The following is a 22,657-nucleotide window of genomic DNA, read 5'->3' on the forward strand; positions in this document are numbered from 1 at the left end:
CACCCAGGCACCCCTAGTTAGTGTAGTTTTAAAGTGTGCTCATTTTCAACTTCTGTAGTAGTTAGATTTCATTTTCTCTAACCACAAAGATTAAGGGAAATGTACCACTCCCAATCTTCCGAATCCTAAAGTGAATTTTCTGGGGTTTTGTTGATCATGATAATGACAGCTGTGATCTGTGTTCTCTTAGGAACTTTTTTTCCCCTCTAATATTTGATGGCACTTTAAGATAGAAATTGCAAAGGTCAATGTTATTATTTTATTAATAACCAACCTTAAAAATTCTTATTTCCCTATGTCATTCTTCTCATTTAGCTTATTCCACATGTCAGCTACATACCTGGAAGAAATAAATGTTCCCCTTACTCATTAAATTTTCTCTTTTCCCCTTTTATATTCATTTTTTTATTATGTATAATTTTTTGAGTACTTATTATCTGTGAGGCACTGGGGATAGAGAACAGGTAGGCCAGATTCCTGCTCTCATGAAGTGTAAATACATCCTCCATCCTCATAGAGGTTACAGAAAATCAACGCATAAATAATTTCAGGGCACCTGGGTGGCTCAGTTGGGTAAGCGTCTGCCTTTGGCTCAGGTCATGATCTTGGGGTCCTGGGATCGAGTCCCCTGTTGGACTCCCTGCTCTGTGGGAAGCCTGCTTCTCCCTCTGCCTCTCTCTGTTTCTCATGAATAAATAAATAAATAAAATCTTTAAAAAAATAGTTTCAGATAATGCTAAGAAAGAAGTGATTAGGGCTGGTATAGCCCTAATGTATGTGGAGTTGGGCAAGATTGCAACTAGAGGACTGTATATCAAAATGTTTAAATATTGGTTAAGAACCAAGCTACACCCTTGGCACAGTCTTGAGTTCCCATGCTGTCCACTTACTTCCCAGGGCTGCATCCTCAAGACCCAGAGGCTAAAGGAACTGTTGTTTTCTTATAGCCAGCCTTTCTACTTGTTAGTGTGATTAGTAGCATGGATATCTTGGGACAGGGCAAGGATGGTTGAGTGGTGCCTGGACCCATCAAAAACAGTGTGAACTGATCCTCTCAGGTTCCTAGGAATCCAGTATAGAGATGTTGACCTCTTTAGGTCCTTGTTTTTCCAACTCAAGACTTCCAGGAAATTCTAAACTCTTCCCCAAAGTGTACTTCCCAAGAAGAAAGGAGGGAATGCAGGTATCTGGGAAACATGGCTTTCCTAGGCATCCTGGTGGATTTGGGGCAGCCAACTTTAACTGATTAAAGCTTTTATAGGAACCATTCCTTCTGTGATTTCTCAGGGCAGAAGCTGTGGTGATTTTTCTGCTTTCTCCATAGATACTGGGGTACCATCAGTTCCTTCTCCTTTGGCCTGGGGTGGGGCAGGGGTGGAGTAGACCTCTTTCAACTATCACTTGTAATTTCCATTTGTTCAATTGCTTACTGAACTTTCAAAAAAAAACCCCCAAAAAACAAAACAACAACAACAACAAAAAACAACTTCTATCTTATAAGGCTGAAAGAGAAAAAAAAGTCTTTGTTTTAGTGATTGTGATATGCAGAGTGCTTTATTATTATTATTATTATTATTATTATTTTTAATTTTATTATGTTTGTCACCATACAATATATCATTGGTTTTTGATGTGGTGATCCACGATCCATTGTTTTCGTATAACACCCTGTGCTCCATGCAGTACGTGCCCTCCTTAATACCCATCACCGGGCTAACCAATCCCCCCTCCCCTCTAAAACCCTGTTTGTTTCTCAGAGTCCAGAGTCTCTCATGGTTCATCTCTCCCTCCAATTCCCCCCCCCCCATTTTTCCCTTCCTTCTCCTAATGTCCTCCATGCTATTCCTTATGTTCCACAAATAAGTGAAACCATATGATAATTCACTTTCTCTGCTTGACTTATTTCACTTAGCATAATCTCCTCCAGTCCCATCCATGTTGATGTAAAAGTTGGGTATTCATCTTTTCTGATGGCTGAATAATATTCATTGTATATATGGACAACATCTTCTTGCAGAGTGCTTTAAAGTGTAGGCCTTTGGAGGAGGCTTCTCTTTTTTTTTTTTTTTTTAAAGATTTTTATTTATTTATTTGAGAGAGAGAGCACATGAGAGGGGGAGGGTCAGAGGGAGAAGCAGACTCCCCGCTGAGCAGGGAGCCCGATGCGGGACTCGATCCCGGGACTCCAGGACCATGACCTGAGCCGAAGGCAGTGGCTTAACCAACTGAGCCACCCAGGCGCCCCGGAGGCTTCTCTTGCCTAGATCTAAGAGTGTTACTGGACTGAGAATGGAGGTGACCACAGACCATTCTTTTACATGCCTCTTTGACTTTTCCCTATCCTGCTACCTCTGAATCTGCCTAGCCCCCAACACAATTTCTTTTAATTTGTAAATTTGTTTAATTTGTAAAATGAAACTGGTATCCCTTGGGGTACCTATGTCTAAAATGTAAGCTCCAAATGAAAATAAATATCTAAAAGTTTTTTTGTGTGTGTGAGATTTTTAAGTAGCAATGATTAATTTTCCTATCTCTGCTCCCCTGCCAGAAAAACGCACCCAAACAAAAAACCACCAAAACAACAAAAAAAAGGTAAACTATATACAAATTGTTGTGGATTTGAGTATTGGCTTAAAGTTTACCTTGTATTTTCTCCTTACAGGTGTGAAAGTTGTGTGGATTTACTGTTTATGAGAGGAGCTGGAAACTGTCCTGAGTGTGGCACTCCACTTAGAAAGAGCAACTTTAGGGTACAACTCTTTGAAGATCCTACTGTGGACAAGGAGGTTGAGATTCGGAAAAAAGTCCTAAAAATGTAACTATTATTGTTTGAATGATTCAGTATACAAAGAGGACTTTAAGTATTATTTCAATAATTGCTATAATTATTTACTGATGGAAATATGGATAGTTTGGCAAGTGAATAAATGCACAAATTCGTCTATGCATTTGTTCAACAGAAATTAAGTACTTGAAGAATAGTTATCTAGCCTTTGTTAGAGAAGAGTAGATCATTTTGTTTGATAGCTTTACAATTTATTTACTATTTATTTTATAATTTAGTTAAATACATATTGAGTACCTACTGTGTGTGAATGCTGTGTTATTCATATTAAGCATTAGGTATGAAATGAGTGAAATAGCTATGAACCTTGCCCTTATAAAGCTTACGGTATAGTAGTATAGAATAGCATGGAGATAGATAATAAAACAGGCAAACTAAACAACTGTATGGTTATAAATTGAGAAGAATATTACAAAGTTAGTGACTGAGTGTTGGTGTGGGTCACTGATATCAGGTGGGGCCTGTGAAGGTATCATTTAAGTTGAGATTTGAAGTGTGCTAGAGAAAATAATGTGTTAGCTATAATTTATTTTCATATATATCTGTGTGTGTACATAATATATTTATTTTTAATATTATCTTTTCACTTATAATTTCATTTTTACTCTCTTTTTTTTTTTAAGATTATTTATTTGAGAAAGAGAATGAGAGAGAGAGCACACAAGCAGGGAGAGGGGCAGAGGGAAAGGGAGAAGCAGACTCCTCGCTGAGCAGGGAGCCCGATGCAGGGCTTTATCTCAGGATCCCAGGATCCCAGGATCCCAGGATCATGACCTGAGCCGAAGGCAGATGCTTAACTGACTGAGCCACCTAGGTGCCCCTAGTTTTTACTGTTTGTGAATAGTTTTGGATTTTATTTTATCTGTCCTTTTATTAAAAGTGACCTTATTGTTTTTGAAGTTTAACAAATTAATATAAAACTTAATGTATTATTATTATTATATTTTTTGGTGGTATATGTTTCAACGTAGGTCACCAGTGTTTTAAAGATTTGTTTATTTATTTTAGAGAGAGAGAGAGAGAGAAAGCATGAATGCAGAAGTGGGAGGGGCAGGGAGAGAAAGAAAGACTCTCAAGCAGACTCCATGCTTAGCACAGAGCCTGATGTGGGGTTCGATCTCATAACCCTGAGATTATGACCTGAGCTGAAAGCAAGAGTTGGACCCTCAACTGACTATGCACCCAGGTGCCCCCTAGGTCACCAGTGTTTTAGCAGCATCTTTCTAGGTACTTAACCTGTGTTACTTTATCAATGTCCCAGGCTGCTCTTTTATTACTTGTATTGCTTCTGGGAGATAGTCTCTTTTATTTTATTTTTTTTAAAAGATTTTATTTATTTATTTGAGAGAGAGCAAGAGCATGAGAGAGAGCTGAGAGAGAGAAAGAGAGCATAAGCAGGGGGTGAGGTAGAGGGAGAAGCAGACTCCCCACCCAGCAGGGAGCCTGATGCGGGGCTCAATCTCAGGGTCCTGGGATCATGACTTGAGCCAAAGGCAGGCACTTAACCGACTGAGCCACCCAGGCGCCCTAGATAGTCTCTTTTATATTAATTTTTTAAAAATTGATCCCTTTTAGTTTTCTAATTCTTCACAGGGACATTACAATATTTATAGAATTTCCTGATCTGGTATTCTTTAGACTATAATTGTCATAAAAAATTGGAAGGTGTTTTTTGAATTAATTTTTAGCTTTCTGAAAATTAGCAAATCTATTTATAAGAAGTAAATCAGGCTCCTAATTTCTTTCTTTTCCTTAAGTTTTAGAAGGATTTAACATATTTTATCATTCTCTCTTGATTCCATTCCTTCTCTGTAATCATAAGAATTTAAGAACAACATTCTTGGTCTAGTTATAAACATGGTGTCAAGAAAACAGTGTTTTACACAGTTAGTAATAAGCAGTGCTTTTCTATGTATCATGAATAAAATATGTAAGAAGAAACAAACCACTTAGATAATATTGAAAGCAAGAGATATGTAATATGTTGAATTTTTTCTTCTATTAAAGATACAATAAAAGAGAAGAAGACTTTCCTAGTCTAAGAGAATATAATGATTTCCTGGAAGAAGTGGAAGAAATTGGTATGTTTTTTGATGCTTGTACTTTTGGTATGCTACCCTGTATGCTTTTATCTTTTAGATGCCTAAAAGATAAACATCTCATATAAAATCTCTAACAAGTTTTATTGTCATAGCTGATGTTTTATCTATTTACTTTCTGTTGTACTTGAATCATGTTTGTTAAATTGAAGCCATACTTAAGTAAAGGACATACTTAAGTAATAAACATTTTGTCTCAGGGAAAATGGTATCACTGTTTTTTTCCCCCCCAAGATTTTATTTATTTATTTGAGAGAGAGAGAGAGCGCACAAGCAGGGGAGTGGCAGAGACAGAGGAGAAGCAGGCTCCCTGCTGAGCAGAGAGCCTGACACAGAGCTTGATCCCAGGACCCCGAGATCATGACTGGAACCAAAGGCAGACACTTAACCAACTGAGCTACCCAGCCGCCGCAGTAGTATCAGTTTATAGCTGGGAAGAAAGGCTGTATCTGTATATATCATCTATATGTTGAGGAGGTATTAGAGTCAACACAAGGAAAAGGTACACAGATTTTTAAAAAATAGGATTTCTATTATCTGCCTATGGTGACTAAAGCCATATGTTGTTTATCATTTATGTCTCTGTGCATACAGTAGTTTGAAAATAGTTTGAAGCAGTTGACTATTGAAGTGGCATTCTTTTATTTAGTATTATTCTAGACTCAGAGGTTAGGGTAATCTTAGCTCCTTTTCTTTCTTTTGTGATTAGTCAAAAGGAAATGTTCATCAAAAGAAAGAATTATTAATTTTTTTTTTAAGATTTTTTTATTTCTTTATTTGACAGAGAGAAAGAGCACAAGCAGGGGGAGTGGCAGGCAGAGGCAGAGAGAGAAGCAGGCTCCCCGCCAAGCAGGGAGACCGATGTGGGACTCGATCCCAGGACCCTGGGATCATGACCTGAGCCGAAGGCAGATGCTTAACCAACTGAGCCACCCAGGAGCCTAGAAAGAATTATTTTTGCTTTCTTAAATAAGATTGCAGAGATGTTAAAAAGCCTAGAAGTTGTTATACATCAATTAAAAAAATTAATGTTTTTTTATAGCTGCCATAATTATTATTCCTCAATACAGGTTTGGAAATGAGACAAAAATTACAGACTGAAATAAGAATGAGACTTAGAGAATTAAATCATCTTTTTTATTCTTCTCTCAAACCTGATAGCCAAGCTGTGCTTATGTTATTTCATATTTAAAGTATGAATATAACAGACTGATCATTCTTTAGAGGAAGGTTTATATATGGAAAATTTTTAGAAAATTTAAACTCTTGAGGAATGGAGTATTCTAATGCCTTTAACTTCTTTATTAACTGAGAAAAACCCAGAGAATCTTTTTATTTCAACTGTTATGGAAACTTTTCCAAAATATCTAAGTTCATTTGTTATGTCATAGCAAATAGCATGTACAGAATATAACTTAAGCTTTTTCTGGGATCATTTAGTGCCTTGGGGCCATAGTTTTTTCATTCTGATGGTATTCATTGCACTTTATGTGTAATCTTAGCAACCATCAGTGGCTTGGATTTTAGTTGAAAAAGTGGTAGAATTGGGAGTGCCAAGTCAAAGTAGAAAAGTTATGATATTGACTGAGAAGATAAACTGAAAGAAATCTGTAAGAACTGGGCAAGTGTAGAACTCTGATTAGATCTATAGAATATACATATTAAGTATAGGACAGACAGTTGGATAGTAGCAGGAATAAATCCAGCTCATGTTTATTCTAAAGGCAATGTGATTAGGTAAGAGTCTGGTCAGGTAATAAAGAGAAAGGAGATTATAGATGTCAGAGAGCAAGGTGTAATACATGGTTACAAGTCCAAGCAGGCAGGTAGGATAGATAATCTAAAGAAACCAATGGGCAAAGAAGGTGGGGAAGGGAGGCGGGGATCTTGATTCTAGAATAAGGTTCTGGTTGAGCCATTATTTTTAAACATACATATTTTTTCTATGGGATGAATTAGTTGGAAGATATGAACAACTGGAGGCCCATAGGTAAGACCATGTTTATGTCCAGAAGCAGGAGCCAGGATTGACAGGTAAGATCAAGTCTGGCTATTACAGCTCTACCATATGTAGTCCTTTCCTTAACAGATAAGAAAATGGTGGCTTGGAGCATTTAATTTGAAAGTGATTCTGCTATCATGTATATTCATGAAGGACTGTCTTCAGTTGCAGTTATGTCGGAGATTTCTTAACTTACCTCCACTTAATTGATCCATTGGGGTAACTGACATTTCCCAGTCCTTCCATAAAATATACTGATTGAAGCCCAAAGCATAATGAATACATGATGAACCTTGTTCATTAGAAGATGACAAGTACATCTCTGTACTTCTCTCACCAGTTCATTTATATACTGAGAGTTGTTTGCATTGGTAACCAGGCCTTATTTATTTATACTTGTAATTATGTAATTTAATTAAGTAGTTATATGGTTGGGAAAAAAAGTGCACACCTTCTGAAGGATTCTGCTTCTCAAGTTCTTACTCCACTTTAGAAAATGGAAACTGAACAATATAGATGACAAGTATGGTTTATATAAGAAAGAAACAATGAAAGAAACTAATTAAAGACTAGATATTGGCTATAGGTCATTAAGTTAGAGAATGACTGTGTACTTACTATATATGTTTTAAGTTAAAATATTTAAGGAGTGTGTATGTGTGTTTCCCTCCCTTAGCAGACTTTTGTAAGTAATCAGCTACTAATCTTGATCATGCTGGATAAAGAGCAGTTCTGATTGTATTTGAAAATATTGATGAAATTTGGGGTCTAGCCTCTTCGACTTAGAGTTTATTTTCTGAACTTCAGTTTAGCAGATATTAATTGTTCTATGTGAACTACTTTACTTGTGGGGCATATATGATCTTTGCCTTCAGTAAGTTCAGACTCTAAAGGGGGAAGTAATTATATAAACTAAAAACTATAATATAATGCCAAAGTAGTATAGGCATTTATTTGTAAAGTGTTATGGGAATACAGGTAACAAACAATTAATTCAACATTGGGAAATAGAAGTATAGTTTGATCAGAGAAGAGGTCATATTTGAATTTGACCTTAAAAGATGGAATAGGAGTTTACCAGGTGGGAAGAGGATGGAAGAACATTTCTAGCAAAAGACAAAATTAACAGAGATATAAGGGTATTGAATATGTTGGAGAATGAGCAAGTAATGTTACAGGTAAGTAGAACATGGGGAATTACTAGAAATGAGGCTTGAGAAACAGACCAGACCTGGGTTAATGAGAACTTTGCAAGCTAGGCTGTCAGGGTAAGATTTTATTCTATGGTCAATAGTGAGCCAGCAGGATAGTGTGGTAGCGATGTGGAATATTGACAGGAGATCCTTGAGTCTGGGCACATTTTTAAGGGGTTGTTAAAGCAATTTGGATGAGAAATAATGAGAGCTTCGAGTAGGTAGTAGGGGAGTGGGATAGATAAAGGGGATGTTTTAGACAGAATATTCAAGGACTAATTTGATATAGGTGGTGAGGTAGAAGGAGCAGGCAGGGATGAGTTAAAATTGATGACCTTAAGCAGTAGGATAGTATTCATCAAGAAAATAAAAGCTGGAGGACAGGCAGTATTTTTTATTGTTTTGTTGGGTGGAGAGTGAAGCAATGAGAGAAAGACTAATTTTAGCTCTTTGAAGTTTTGTTAGGGTGTGGCTCCCCCTCTTAGTTGTGTGTCATTGTTTTAATTGTTATGGTATAAATAAAACTTAAAATCTTGTTTCAGTAGCTCTCTACTTTGTGTTTTATTCATGCTTTCAAAGAAGATTAATTCAATATGATATCTGTATTGGATCTCTGTGTTAATCAAAAGTATAAAATGTTAATTTAATGGGCACATGTTAAGTGCCAGACTATGCTGTATTCACATTATCTCGAATAATTTTCACAACTCTGAGAGAGGCACTTTTATTCCTTATTTTGCATATTGAGAAGAGGTAAAGGGAGCTTAAGTATTGTACTCAGGATTACATTGCTGGTAAATAATGGAGCCAGATTTTGAACATAGGTTTTTCTGACTTAGATCCATGAAAGTGCTTGCTAGCAAGTCTCAGAGTAGTTACTAGTCTGAGTCTAGAACATGGGGTGCTAATTAGGGAAATAGTAGGAGATGAAAGAAAAAGAAGTAGATTGGGGCCATATTTTGAAGGACCTTAAAGAAGATCAAACTTGGGGCGCCTGGGTGGCTCAGTCATTGGGCTTCTGCCTTCGGCTTGTTCGGGTCATGATCCTGGGGTCCTGGGATCGAGCCCTGCATCAGGCTCCCTGTTTGGCGGGAAGCCTACTTCTCCCTCTCCCACTCCCCCTGCTTGTGTTCCCTATCTCACTGTGTCTCTCTGTCAAATAAATAAATAAAAACTTAAAAAAAAAAAAAAAGAAGATTGAACTCAGTAATAAAGGTCGAAAGGTGCTATTGAAGATGTTTAGGCTTAGAGTGAGAGGAATAGAGTTGGTAGGGTGGCTAAGGAGTCAATGTTTGAGGATTTATAAATTGGGGATTGGTCATTTGGTTAAATAAATTTCATTTTGAATCCTTTCAACATCACAAATATAAAAATTTTAAGATACTGGCATAATAATGGCATAAAATTACAATAGAAGGGGCACACATGAAGATGAACTTTCTTATAGCATAAACAATAGGCTCCTTTCTGTGGTTATGACAATTTAAACATAAAAATTCTTGTTCCTTTTGGCCACAGGGATTATCTCAAAGGTTTGTTCTTAGTTTCATAATAAATAGATTATTCTTTTGGTTCAGGGTATGCTTATTTTGAAAGGGTGAGAAAGTCCTAAGGGCTTTAATTATAAATTCTGGATGTCAAAAAGACTTCAAAATTGTACTTAAATAACATTAAATCTTTCAGAAAATACAATAGGTTTTTTGTTGCCTTTTAATACTTGACTAAAGGCAGGTCAACATCTGAGCTAAACCGGCAGCCGGATAAAGGGGCAAATGATTGTTATAGAAAATTATCTTGTATTCTTTTTTCTTCAAGACTGTTATACCAACTTGATTCATATGGCATGAATGAGACTTGCTTCATCTGAAAAGTTTTTAAAATACTACTTTACTTTTTAAAAAAACTATTTTTTTCTTTTTAAAGGAAGCAATTTGTATTATTTATGATTATAAATTTGTATCTATTATATTGCTATTACCTTGGCTTTCTAAATGAAAAAATGAAATAAATTGGTTATTTTAGTTTTATTGGAATTGATTACAAAGTTTTTAATAAGCATAAAAGAAAGTTGTATACAGATAAATTTCACTTAGGATTCAACTTTACCTATTTCTGGGTTCTACTTAATAGAAAATTTGAATCAGTAGTACCCTGTCTAGCTTGCTGATAAACTTTTTGTTTTCCTTAACTGCTCTAAATATTCTGTTAGAGTTCAATATAGGATATCAATTTGATTACCTTTACTTCTCAGATTTATAACCAAAAGAAACCAAGATAATTTTTTTCATGTACTTTATATCTGCTTGCTTTGCCATTCTGTAGAATTCAATTTTGTAATTATAAAGATCATTTTAATTAAATCTGTAATTATAAAGGTAATAATAAAGATTAGCATTGGTTTATTTAGTTTTTCCTCTCTTATGGTAATTCCCAAGTATTTCTTGAGCTCTTACCAGATGGGAAATTCCTTTTTTTTTTTTTTAATAGACTATTTTTTAGAGCAGTTTTAGAGTTATAGCAAAATTAAGTGGAAAGTACAGAGTTCCCATATACCACCTGCCCCACTCATGCACAGACTTCCCTGCTATCAACATCCCCCCACCAGAGTGGTAAATTTGTTATAATCGATGAGCCTACATTGACATATCATTATTGCTCAAAGACCATAGTTTATATGAGAGCTCACTCTTCATGTTGTGCATTTTATGGGTTTGGACAAATATATAATGACATGTATCCACCATTATGGTATTTTACAGAATAGTTTCACTGCCCTAAAATTCCTCTGTGTTCTGCCTATTTGTCCCTTCTTCCTCCCTTAACTTCTGGCAACCATTGATCTTTTTCTGTCTTTGTAGATTTACCTTTTTAAGATTGTAATGTAGTTGGAATCATATAGTATTAGCCTTCTCAAATTGGCTTCTTTGACTTAGCAATAATATGCATTTATGGTTCCTCCTTGTCTTTTCATGATTTGATAGCTCATTTCGTTTTAGTGCTGAATAATATTTCACTGTCTGGATGTACCACAATTTATCCATTAACCTATTGAAGGACATCTTGGTTGCTTCCATGCTTTGGCAATTATGAATAAAGCTGCTATAAACATTTGTGTACAGGTTTTTGTGTGGACATAGTTTTCAGTTCCTTTGGATTAATACGAAGCAGTGTGACTGTTGGATAAAATGGTGAGAGTATGTTTAATTTTGTAAGAAATAAACTGTCTCCCAAAGTATTGTGTCATTTTGCATTGCTGCTGCAATGAACGAGAGTTCTTGTTCCTCCACATCCATGTCAGCATTTGGTGTTGTCAGTGTATTGGATTTTGGTCATTTTAATGGGTATGTACTGGAAATATTTTATTGAAGTGTTGGAAGTGATAAAGATGAATCAGACCTACAATCTGCCCTCAGTGAACACTCTATTAGGTCAAATAGATATGTACATTGAAAATAATTTTATAGGGTAGAAAGTGGGTAAGTGCCACCAGTATGTTATTAAGCAATGTATTGTGGGCATTCAGGGATGGAGAGATTGTACCTGCAAAGTGAGTTATAAAGAAGAGCTGGTGATTAAGCTGCATATAGAAAGGTGGGCCAGATATGGATATCCACAGTTCTGGGTTGAGGTTGGTACTAAGATATGGGTTCTCTGGGAGCAGTATGATCACAAGTATGGTAGGAAAGTGCGGAGCCTGTACAGGTGCAGAGGAAGAGCTGAACTGTGCTACCAGTGTTTTTCAGGCATTGAGAGAAACAATACAACTAGTGTTGTAGATAAAAGTTCAGGCTTTGGAATCAGATAGCCTATGTTAAAATCCTAGTTACAACATTTACTGGCTGTATAACTTGGATGTAGTTATTTAATGTCTTTAAACCTTATCTTTAAAGTGAGTAATAGAAGTACCTATCTCATAAGGTTATTGGGAGGATTAAGTGATATAATTAGACCAGATGCTGGACATAGTGCCTGTCATATGTACTTCGTAGATACTTGATACACACACAGTGTATGTAGAGTGTATTCTTCAAGCAAAATTTTGAAGGGATCACTTCAAGCAAGCAAATGAAGCAAAGCCTCTCTGGTTGGAATTGCTTAGTCTTTCTTTCCATTGGTTCTTGAAGAGGCTCTGAGGAATCTGCAGAACTCACAGAGTAGAGAGGGGAAAAGCGTTGTAAGAGATAAGATTGGATTTTCCCTTTTCAAGGCATTGTGGATGCAGGAGCAATGAGTGAACTGAGTGACTGAATGACATAATCAGAACTTTGTTTTAGTAGGGTTAATTGGTAGCTGATTCCATTAAAAGGACAGTTTATTCCTTTAATAAATACTTCTTCAACAGCTAGCACAGTGCTAGATATTATTTAATGCATGAAGCAAGGATACTTTTAGTTCTTCCTTGTTGTCACTTAATCTTATAGTGTCCTGTATTATTACTTGAGTTTATGTGTTTAGGGGTGATCTCCTTAATGAGAGATCTTTAGTCTTTGAAAATAGGAAATTCTTTGTATGCTTACAGCCCCATAGTGTTGGGAACCGAATAGATAATCATTGAATTTCTTTTTTCCTTTCCTTATGTCTGGATGATACAGAGATTATATAAAATATGGTCTTTGAGTGCAAGATAAAGTGTAAGTAAAGAACACTGTGTATGTGTATACATATTATATGAAGTAGAAAGAGATTTTTATATGAGCTGTAAATAATGTTTTCAACATAAGAGAAGGAAATTCTTTCTAGTTAGGGAAGTCAGGGAGAACTTCATAGAAAAGGTAGTTTTTGGGTAGACATTTAAAGATTGGGTATAATTTCAGTAGTAAGAATGGGGATCAGGCATTCTAGGCAGAATGGTGTGATCAAAGGAACTGGAACAGGAAATGTAGGGGACAGTTGGGAAATGCAGATGGTCTACTTTCAAGAGAGGTCTTTATTAAGGAGAGAGAAAAATAGTTATAGCCGGATTGTGAAGGGTTCTGAATTCTAAAAGTGTTTGATTTTTTTTTCTAGTAAAAAGAGGAAAGGCAGAAGGGATGAGAGGACTATAGGATGGTAGAGGTGCAAGGTCATTAGAGGTGTACTTCAGAAATATTAGTGTGACAGCATTGTATATTATGGATTGCGTTAGAGTGTAGGGTCAGATGCAAAGATTCTGGAGATAGGAAGTTAAGTCAGAGATTATTATAAATGATCTGGGGAGAAATACGATCTGGCATGGTATATTGTCAGGGCACTTTGAGAATAAGGACAGCTTTAAAGAGATTTTGATGGTACAATCTGTAGGATTTGGTTACTGCTGCTTGTAGAATGCAAAGGAGAGTGGGTCAGATGAATCAGGTGTTAAATCTTGGTGTCTTAGCATGAGAATCGTAACAGATAAAGGTTTTACAAGGAGGAACAGGTTTGGAGATAATTACGTGTTTGGCTTTCTGAAATGCACTTTGAGATAGTGTCAGCTTTTCCTGGCATTTATTTGGTTGAAACTGTGGGAAGTGATGAAATTGCCCAAGGAATAGAGAGGGAAGGAAAGAGGGCAAAAGCCAGAATCATACATATTACTTAGAGACTAAGAAGAGCCAGAGATGGAAACAGGAAGGAGTAGTTGGAATAGTAGGAGACAGATCAGGAGAATGTATTAAATTAGTCAAGAGAAGAAAGTGCCTAAGGAAAAATAAGTGATCAGTATTGTTAAGTGGGCATAGATACTGAGGATGGTAGAGGTTGTAAAAGATTATTGGGTTTGGTGGCTCAGTAGATGACCTGTTAAATATAAGGAGTAAATTGTGAGTGATTGGCAAAGATAGCAGAATCACACTCCATTAACAAATGGATCACAGTTGACTTTCTAAGGGCAGTTGCTAGTTTTGAGCCTCCTTCTTTGTTTTGTGTTGGGGCCAGAGTGCGATTTATGGGGAATGCCTTACATTGCGTATTAGCCAGATTCCCTGGTTTACCACCATTACTATTTTCTTTTCTACTTTGTGGTAAAAAAGCTGGAGAAGTAGCTAGAGGACTATTGTTTCTCGGTTTCTCTCATTTCTCCTAGAGTTTTAAAATTGCATATAATAGAATTGATGATTGCTTTTGTTTTTTCTACATATGTAGGTGAGCCTGGGTTTTTAACAGTGATTATGATAAGTTGATGTTCTGAAATCCTTTGGCCTTTTGAGGAGATAAAAATGAAATAATGGATCAGATTGGTCTTTAGAGTATGTTTGATGCCTTACTCAACAAAATAGGTAACCCTATGTTGGTCTCCCAATATTACTTTTCAATTCTTATAAGCTTCTATAATCCAAAAGTCTAGGAGCTATTTGACTTTTTCTCTCTGGCTTATTTTACTTAGTGTAATACCTTCCAGGTCCATCCATGTTGTTGCAAATGCCAAGATCTCACCTTTTTTTCTGTCTAATATTCCATTGTGTGTGTGTGTGTGTGTGTGTGTATACACCACATCTTCTCTATTCATTCCTTTATTGACGGGCATGAGTTGCTTCCGTATCTTGGCTATTGTAAATGATGCTGCAGTAAACATAGGGGTGCATATATATTTTGAATTAGTGTTTTTGTTTTCTTTGGTAAATACCCAGTAGTGGAATTACTGGATCATATGGTATTTCCACCTTTACTTTTTTGAAGAACCTCCATATTGTCTTCCACAGATACTATATTAATTTACATTCCCACCAACAGTGGACGAGGGTTCCTTTTTCTCTGCATCTTTGCCAACACTTGTTATCTCTTTCTTTTTTGATTTTAGCCATTCTTACAAGTGTAAGATGATATCTTATTGTGGTTTTGATTTGCATTTTCCTGATGATTAGTGATTTTGAGCATCTTTTCATGTATCTGTTGGCCATTTGTATGTCTTCTTTGGAAAAGTGTTTAATCAGCTCCTCTGCTTTTTAATCGGATTATTTGTGTTTTTGGTGTTGAGTTGTATCAGTTCTTTATAAATTATATATATTAACCCCTTATCATATATATCATTTGCAAATATCTTCTCTCATTCAGCAGGTTGCCATTTTGTTTTGTTGATGGTTTTCTTCCCTGTGCAAAAAACTTTTTATTTTGATACAGTCCCAGTGGTATATTTTGGCTTTTGTTTCCCTTGCCTTAGGAGACACACCATATGATTTCATTTATATGTGAAATCTAAAAAACAAACAAATGAATAAAACAAACAAAGTAGAATCAGACCTATTAATATAGAGAACAAACTGATATTGCCAGTGGGGAGGGGGTGAGGGGATGCACGACATGGGTGAAGGGGCGTAGGGGATACAGGCTTTGAGTTATGGAATGCATAAGTCACAGGGATATAAGGTACAGCATAGGGAATATAGTCAATAGTGTGTAATAGGGTTGTATTTAACAGATGGTAACTACACTTGTGGTGAGCACAGCATAACCTATAGTTGTTGACTCACTGTGTTGTACACCTGAAACTAATGTAACAGTGTGTGGCAACTATGCTCAAATAAGAAAAAAAAGAAAGGAGAAAAGTAAAAGAAAAAATCTAGGAACTATTTGAGATGTTTGTTAAAGGAAGGAGTGAGATGAGGAAGAAATCTGTAAAAACATGGCTTAGAGCATAGTTATTTAGGGTAGATCAAACCTGTTTATAGGACAAGCAGGAAGTAAGGATAAGTAATTGGAGAAGGGATAGAATGGCTAATAATGGATGGAGAAAGATTACAGAGAAGCCAAGCGAGGTCTGAATTGAATTATGGATTAGGAGAATCTTAATGATACGGATTTTTCTCTAGACAGGTTGGTGCAAACGCTGTAAAGGGTAGGATAGTGGGTTGGTACTTTATAATATGAATTTGTATATACCAAAAGAGGTGGTTTTGGTTGGTATTCAGAGTACCATAGTGACTGATTTATATATGTAAACTTAGAAGGGAGTAAGGCATTCTTTTGAGTTGGAATTATATAAAAATTATAAAATTAATAAAAAATTAATTAAAAATTATAAAATATTCTAACTCATTGAAAATTTATCACTTTTTTGAACATACCTCAGTGGCTTCTCTTATGAAATTATTTCAGTCTTCAGTCTGGATGCCAGTTTATCCTATACCTTCCTAGTTAACCTATGCTCTATTTCATACTCTTTTAAATCTAGACTATATGGAAATAATTCAGGCTTGTGTCCAGCCATGTTGGAGACCATTGGAATGTGAATAAAACTTGTTTTTGTGGGGACGCCTGGGTGGCTCAGTTGGTTAAGTGTCTGCCTTCAGGTCAGGTCATGATCCCAGGGTCCTGGGATTGAGCCCTGTGTCAGGCTCCCTGCTCAGTGGGGAGTCTGCTTCTCCCTCTGCCCCTCCCCCCTGCTTGTGCTCTCTCTTTCTCTCTCTCAAATAAATAAATAAAATCTTTAGAATAAAACTTGTTTTTGTTTGCTGTAAATTATACAAATATATAATATTTTTTATTCTTTTGGATAATTTTTCTGTTTGTGCAGCACAGTTTTTTTTTTTTTTTTTAAAGATTTTATTTATTTATTTGACAGAGAGAGGTATAGCGAGAGAGGGAACACAAACAGGGGGAGTGGGGAGAAGCAGGCTTCCTGCTGAGCAGGGAGTCTGATGCGGGGCTCAGTCCCAAGACCCTGGGATCATGACTTGAGCTGAAGGCAGATGCTTAACGACTGAGCTACCCAGGCGCCCTAACAGATTCTTTTCAGTATTGATTCTGACCAGTGTAGTAGATCCCAGACTTACTCTTTTTACTTAAAAAATTTAAGTAATCTTTTATATGCTTTTAAAGTTAGACTGGGGCCTATAAAAATCAAATCTAATATTATGGCAAACATATATCTTAGGTTTTCTGGGGTGATTCAGAGATTTAGATATTCTGTGTGATAGTCAGATAGTTGTATAGTTGGCTTTGAAAACATAGTTGCTGAACTAGGATTAGCCTCTAAAATAACCAGTAGGTAAAAGGACATAAAAGGAGCTGTAAGTAATAACCTGATGAATTAAGTCACTGTGATGAATTTATTTATTATCTACTCAAGATTTATATTAAAACTATATTTCCTGTCATTGTTTCCTTTCTGATGCAGTTTTCAACTTGACCAACAATGTGGATTTGGATAACACCAAAAAGAAAATGGAGATGTACCAAAAGGAAAACAAAGATGTCATTCAGAAAAATAAGTTAAAGCTGGTTGGTTGCTGAGTATTTTCTTCTTTTGTATTAGAAATGAATGCTTCCATATGATCCCTGAGAAGCTATCTTCCTCTAAAACGAATTAAATTTACAAAGAATTTAGCTGAAGTCCAGAGCAGAAATACTGTATATGTATATAGGCACGTAGATAGGAGGCACACTGTAGCTATAACAACTTTGATAGCATTATTAAAATATATTCTGTAAAGGAAGAATTGTGGGCATGCAGAGATTTGTACTTATACAAACTTACACAATTTAGCTGTTATTTCTTTAACCCTTGCCTTTCTAGTTTTGGAGGAAAGCAGAAGTACTTATTTTTGAGGTACTTTATCAGGAATTTGTGATTGTTGGTCAAAATGATACTAGTCATATCTGGATCGCATAGCTTGTGTTTTCATTTTGTGTTTAGAAGGACTTTCTCCTTATAGTCTTAGGACTGTTTCATTTAGGTACTTCTTTCTTGCCATAAAGCTCTCAAGGAATTGACACTACATTCTCATTCCATTCATACCCAGCCTGACTTCCTTAGAAAGGTGTTTCATTTCTTAGAGGATCAATGTGCCATAAAAATGACTCTCTTTGCCCAGTAGCCTTCTCTGGGTACATTAGAAAATACATGCAAAATAGGTATGCCTAGGTAACTTGTTGCATTAGCCCCATTTAACTCATTAATAGAAGGATGTTCCTTTCAAGTGAATACTTTTTTTCATTCAGCATTTTAAGCTAGGAAATATTGACAGTTGCTGTAAAAGAATAATCTAATTTCAAGCTGGTTATCTATTTTAAGGCAGAAATTTCTAATTATCTGAAAACTTTATAATGATAGGTTATTGAATAAAACAAATTCTTTCAATGGGAATATTTGAACTGCTTTTATTCTTTTTATTCTATTAATGTTTAATGCCTAGCTATGTTTTAACTAAGTGATTTGGTCAGTAATTCATTAACATTTATTAACTAATCATTCTGTGCAGAATGTTATAACTACTAGTGATACTGACCTGGGTATTTGGTATTGCATAAACATACAGAGATAGGACCACATTTTTTAAGACGATGCTAGTTGACCTTTACCAGTAACTTGGTATCATTGAGTAGAGCCCAGCTCTCTTGTGGCCAGTGAAGTATGGACTAACTTACATGGCTGATGTCTTTTTACTAACCTAAGACAGCAACTTGCGTTTCATGTCTCTGTGAATGTTGAAGTCTCACTGTTCTAAAAACATCAAAGTTGTATCAAAGAAGAAAAGAAAAAAAGTCTTCTGCATGATTAGTCATCTAAAGCAACCCATTTCTGACATAGAGAAACTATTATTGAGCTGTCTGCTAAGGAGATCTTATTTGTTTCATGGAGCTGGTACCTATCATCAATCAGTGTGAGCATGGAGAAACTGAATGTGATCTAATCTTCTGACTTTTTTTTTTTTATAATGTTATGTTAATCACCATACATTACATCATTAGTTTTGTGATCTAATCTTGAAGTAGAGTCTTAGTGAAGATTAGCTTTAAATATTTATTCTATTCTATTCTATTCTACTTATTTATTATTTCATTGAACTACAGTTGTAACTACATTGTTAACAGTAGTTTCAGGTGTATAATATAGTGATTCAACAAGCATATACAATATGCTATTCTCATCGCAAGTGTAGCTATCTTCTGTCACCATACAGCATTATTGTAATACCACTGACTATATTCTCTATGCTGTACCTTTTATCTCTTAGTTTATTCATTCCATAACTGGAAGCTTGTATCTCCTTCTCCCCTTCACCCATTTTGCCTTCCCCCGACCCCTTTCCCCACTGGCAACCACCAGTTTGTTCTCTGCATTTATTCGTCTGTTTCTGCTTTTTGTTTGTTTGTTTATTCATTTGTTTTATTTTTTTTAGATTTCACATATAAGTGAAATCATATGGTATTTTTCTTTGACTTCTGACTTATTTCATTTAGCATAATACCCTCTAGGTCCATCTGTGTTGTTGCAAATGGCAAGATCTCATCCTATCTTTATGGCTGAGTAATATCCCTGTGTGTGTGTTTGTGTGTGTGTGTGGGCAGGGTGTGTATGTACATTACATCTTTTTTATCCATTCAGTTGTCATTGGACACTTGGGTTCCTCCCATATCTTGGCTGTTCTAAATAATACTGCAATAAATATAGGGGTGCACATATCTTTTTGAATCATTGTTTCGTTTTATTTGGGTAAATATCCAGCAGTGGAATTACTGGACCATATGGTATTTCTGTTTTTAATTTTTTGAGGAACTTCCATATTGTTTTCCACACTGGCTATACCCATTACATTTCCACCAGTAGTGCACAAGAGTTCCTTTTCTCCACATCTGGCCAACACTTGTTATTTAAAATTAGCTTAATTTTTATTTTCAATTTTCTAGATTCTCATGAGCAGCAGAGATTGCTGTGTAGAATGTCAGTTTAGCAAAATAAAAAAAATCAGTTCATAACATTTGTTGAACATCTGCTAAGCATATTGTACAGAAAGATGAATAAGAAGCCAGGTAATTTCAATACAATGTCATAAGCATGTGGAAAGTGCTGTGTGCTTGTTATTATAGGAGTATAGAGGAGGGATAACTAATCCATTCTGATGATATTGGGAAAGGCATTCCAGGTGAGATGATGCCTGAATGGGAGCCTTAAAGGACAAGCAGAACTTAAGGTGAAGAAGATGGGACAAGGGTGGAAATAGGGACACTGAACAAGGACATTCCAGGCAGAAAGAAATCATAAGCAAAGGCAAGAAGTTCTGAGAGGTTTTAGTAGTTTTATATTGCCAAAGTTCAATAGAGAAAGAGAGAGAGTTGAAGTTGGAGAAGTAGAAAGGGCGTAGGTCACATAAGGAAATTTATTATGAAAAGTAATTTGGGCTTAAATAGACCAGCTGTGTGTGTGTGTGTGTGTGTGTGTGTGTGTGTTTAGAGGGAGAGAGAGAAAGTGGCAGGAGGGGCAGAGGGAGAGAGAGAATCCTAAGCAGGCTCCACGCCCAGTGCACAGCCTGACCGTGGGATTTGATCCCGCAAGCCTGAGATCATGACTGAAATCAAGAGTTGGACGCTTAACTGACTGAGTCACCTAGGTGTCCCAGTTGTTTTTATGTTTTAATAGGTGAACCTTTTCTTCAAATGAAAGCTTGCTTGGAATACTTTTGTTGTTAAAGTGATAATGGGAGGAGGGATAGGCTGAATTTCCATTTATTCAGTCTCTTTTGTAGTGTACCTTAGGCATCTTATTAGAGAGTTCCAAGATTCCTTGGAGTAATGTTATAAAAACGTGGCTGTGGATGATTTTCATTGAAGGGTTTTAAACCAAGTGGTAATAAGGTATTGCCTGTGTTAGAATAAATGTAGTGGTTTGGTGGAGGTTGAATTTGAGAGAATCAAGCTTGGAGTTTGGGAAACCAATGGGAAGTTATTGCAGTTATGTTGGTGAATTTAGAGGTGACTTAAACAAGAAATGGAAAGATGGGGATGAATTGGAGAGATAGTTTGAGTTTAAAATACCAATTCCTACTGAGGGATTAGGAGTGGGAGGTGAAGGCAAGGGAGGTTGATTGGGTAAGGTAGTATTAGGAAGAACACAGAGACCTTTAGTTTTCAACCTGCTTCCCTTCTCTCAGTCCAATACCTTCTTCATTGTCCCCAGTGTTTGATTTTTAATGATGGCTGTTTTTCCATTTATTCAGTCAACTAGCTAGCTAATCAATATTTATTGAGGCCTACTATGTCCAGGATACTCGCATATTCTATTTTAGTGAGAAAATTGAGGCTACCAGTTTCTTATTGTTAAAAACGGTAGACTATTAGGTCTGAATCTCATTTGGCCTGTTGGCAGTGTTTGGTGTAGCCTCCTCCCTTGATACTGAAACCCTGTTCTTTAACTTCTGTGGGGCTACTCCATTCCTCATCCTGCTGCTCTCACCTTCCCCTTTCATCTTCTTAAGAGGCTTAGCTTTCCTTCCTGACTCCTAAAACATGGTTCCTTTCAGTGCTTCTCTTTATGAGTTACCCCTTTATACTAATTACTCTCAAATGTTTCTGTAGCACATTGTTTTTTCTCCTGAGCTCCTAGAATTATACTATGTAATATATACATATATCTATAAATAGTTAATAGATATTTATTTCTTGATGTATTATAGGCACTTTTAATTCAGCATTCCAGAGCTGAATTTTTAAATCTTTACCACTTGTTTCTACTATTATGTTCTTTATCCAAGTGTTCAAGCCATATCTGGTCTGTCTTACTATACTGTTGATAGTCTCTGCTCATCATTTTTCAAATCTGGTTCCCCCTCCATTTCTATTATTATTATTACCTTATTTAGGACTCTCATCATTTCTTCTCTGGTTTTCCTGTTTTCAGTGATGGCCCGATTGATCTGTATACTTTACTGCTTCTAGTTGTCTTTCTAAAGTTATCCCTCAAATTTCCCTCATTTTTTTCTGATTGTCTTAGTATGGCTCACATTGTCGTAGTGTGGTATGAGGACGCTCCATGATCTGCCCTCTGCTTGCCTTTTCAGTTTTATCTAGAACTTTTCCCCACCCCCATACTTCATGACTTGGCCATACCACTCATTCCAGCTTTATTCATGTCTTTGCATCTTTATTTTGTCTGCCTGAATAGCTGTTCTACTCTCTAATGGGGGCAAATACTTACTGTTTGAGGTCTTAGCTCAACCTCTTAGGTTTCCTAGGGTTGCTGTAACAAATTATTAAAAACTGGGTGACTTATAACAGGAATTTATTATAGTTCTAGAGTCTAGAATTCTGAAATTAAGGTGTTATCAAGGTCATGCTTTCTCTAAATGCTCTAGGGAAGAATCCTTCCTTGCCTCTTCTAGCGTCTGGTGGTTGTCAGCAACCTTCAGTGTTACTCTCATCTGTACCTTTGTCTTCACATGGTCTTCTCCTCTGTGTCTGCATTTCTAGTATGACTCCATCTTAACTTGATTACATCTGCAAAGACCCTGTTTTCAAATAAGGTCACATTTACAGGTACCAGGGGTTAATTAAGACTTTCAACATATATTTTGGGGGATATATTTAACCCACAACACTCTATATGAAATCTTTTCTTTCTCTGTGTGTCCTTTATCACTGCAAGGAGAGTTTACCAGTCTATCGATTCTGTTTTCACTGTACCCTCTTTAACACTTGTTACACTTAATTGATTACATGTCACTATTTTACTGTAAGGCTCATCTTTTTCTGCTTATATGCCTCTAATCAAGTAGTTTACTTTTCCAGCTTTCATATCTCAGCCCCTAACTTTCTACATTTATTCCTGCTAATTCTTGTAGCTCAA

At 36.1% G+C, this 22,657-nt stretch overlaps 1 protein-coding gene across 1 annotated transcript in view; it reads left to right on the forward strand.

Moving 5' to 3' along the window:
* MNAT1 (MNAT1 component of CDK activating kinase) overlaps positions 1 to 22,657 on the forward strand; it is a 200,515-nt gene that overhangs the window by 50,026 nt on the left and 127,832 nt on the right. Inside the window, exons 2-4 of the mRNA XM_036068374.2 lie at positions 2,663 to 2,815; positions 4,853 to 4,926; positions 17,213 to 17,316. Coding sequence (XP_035924267.1) covers positions 2,663 to 2,815; positions 4,853 to 4,926; positions 17,213 to 17,316 — 331 coding nt within the window. The remainder of the gene's footprint in view (positions 1 to 2,662; positions 2,816 to 4,852; positions 4,927 to 17,212; positions 17,317 to 22,657) is intronic.

The sequence above is a fragment of the Halichoerus grypus genome, chromosome 8 (genome assembly GCF_964656455.1).
Source record: "Halichoerus grypus chromosome 8, mHalGry1.hap1.1, whole genome shotgun sequence".
Lineage (NCBI taxonomy): Eukaryota > Metazoa > Chordata > Mammalia > Carnivora > Phocidae > Halichoerus > Halichoerus grypus.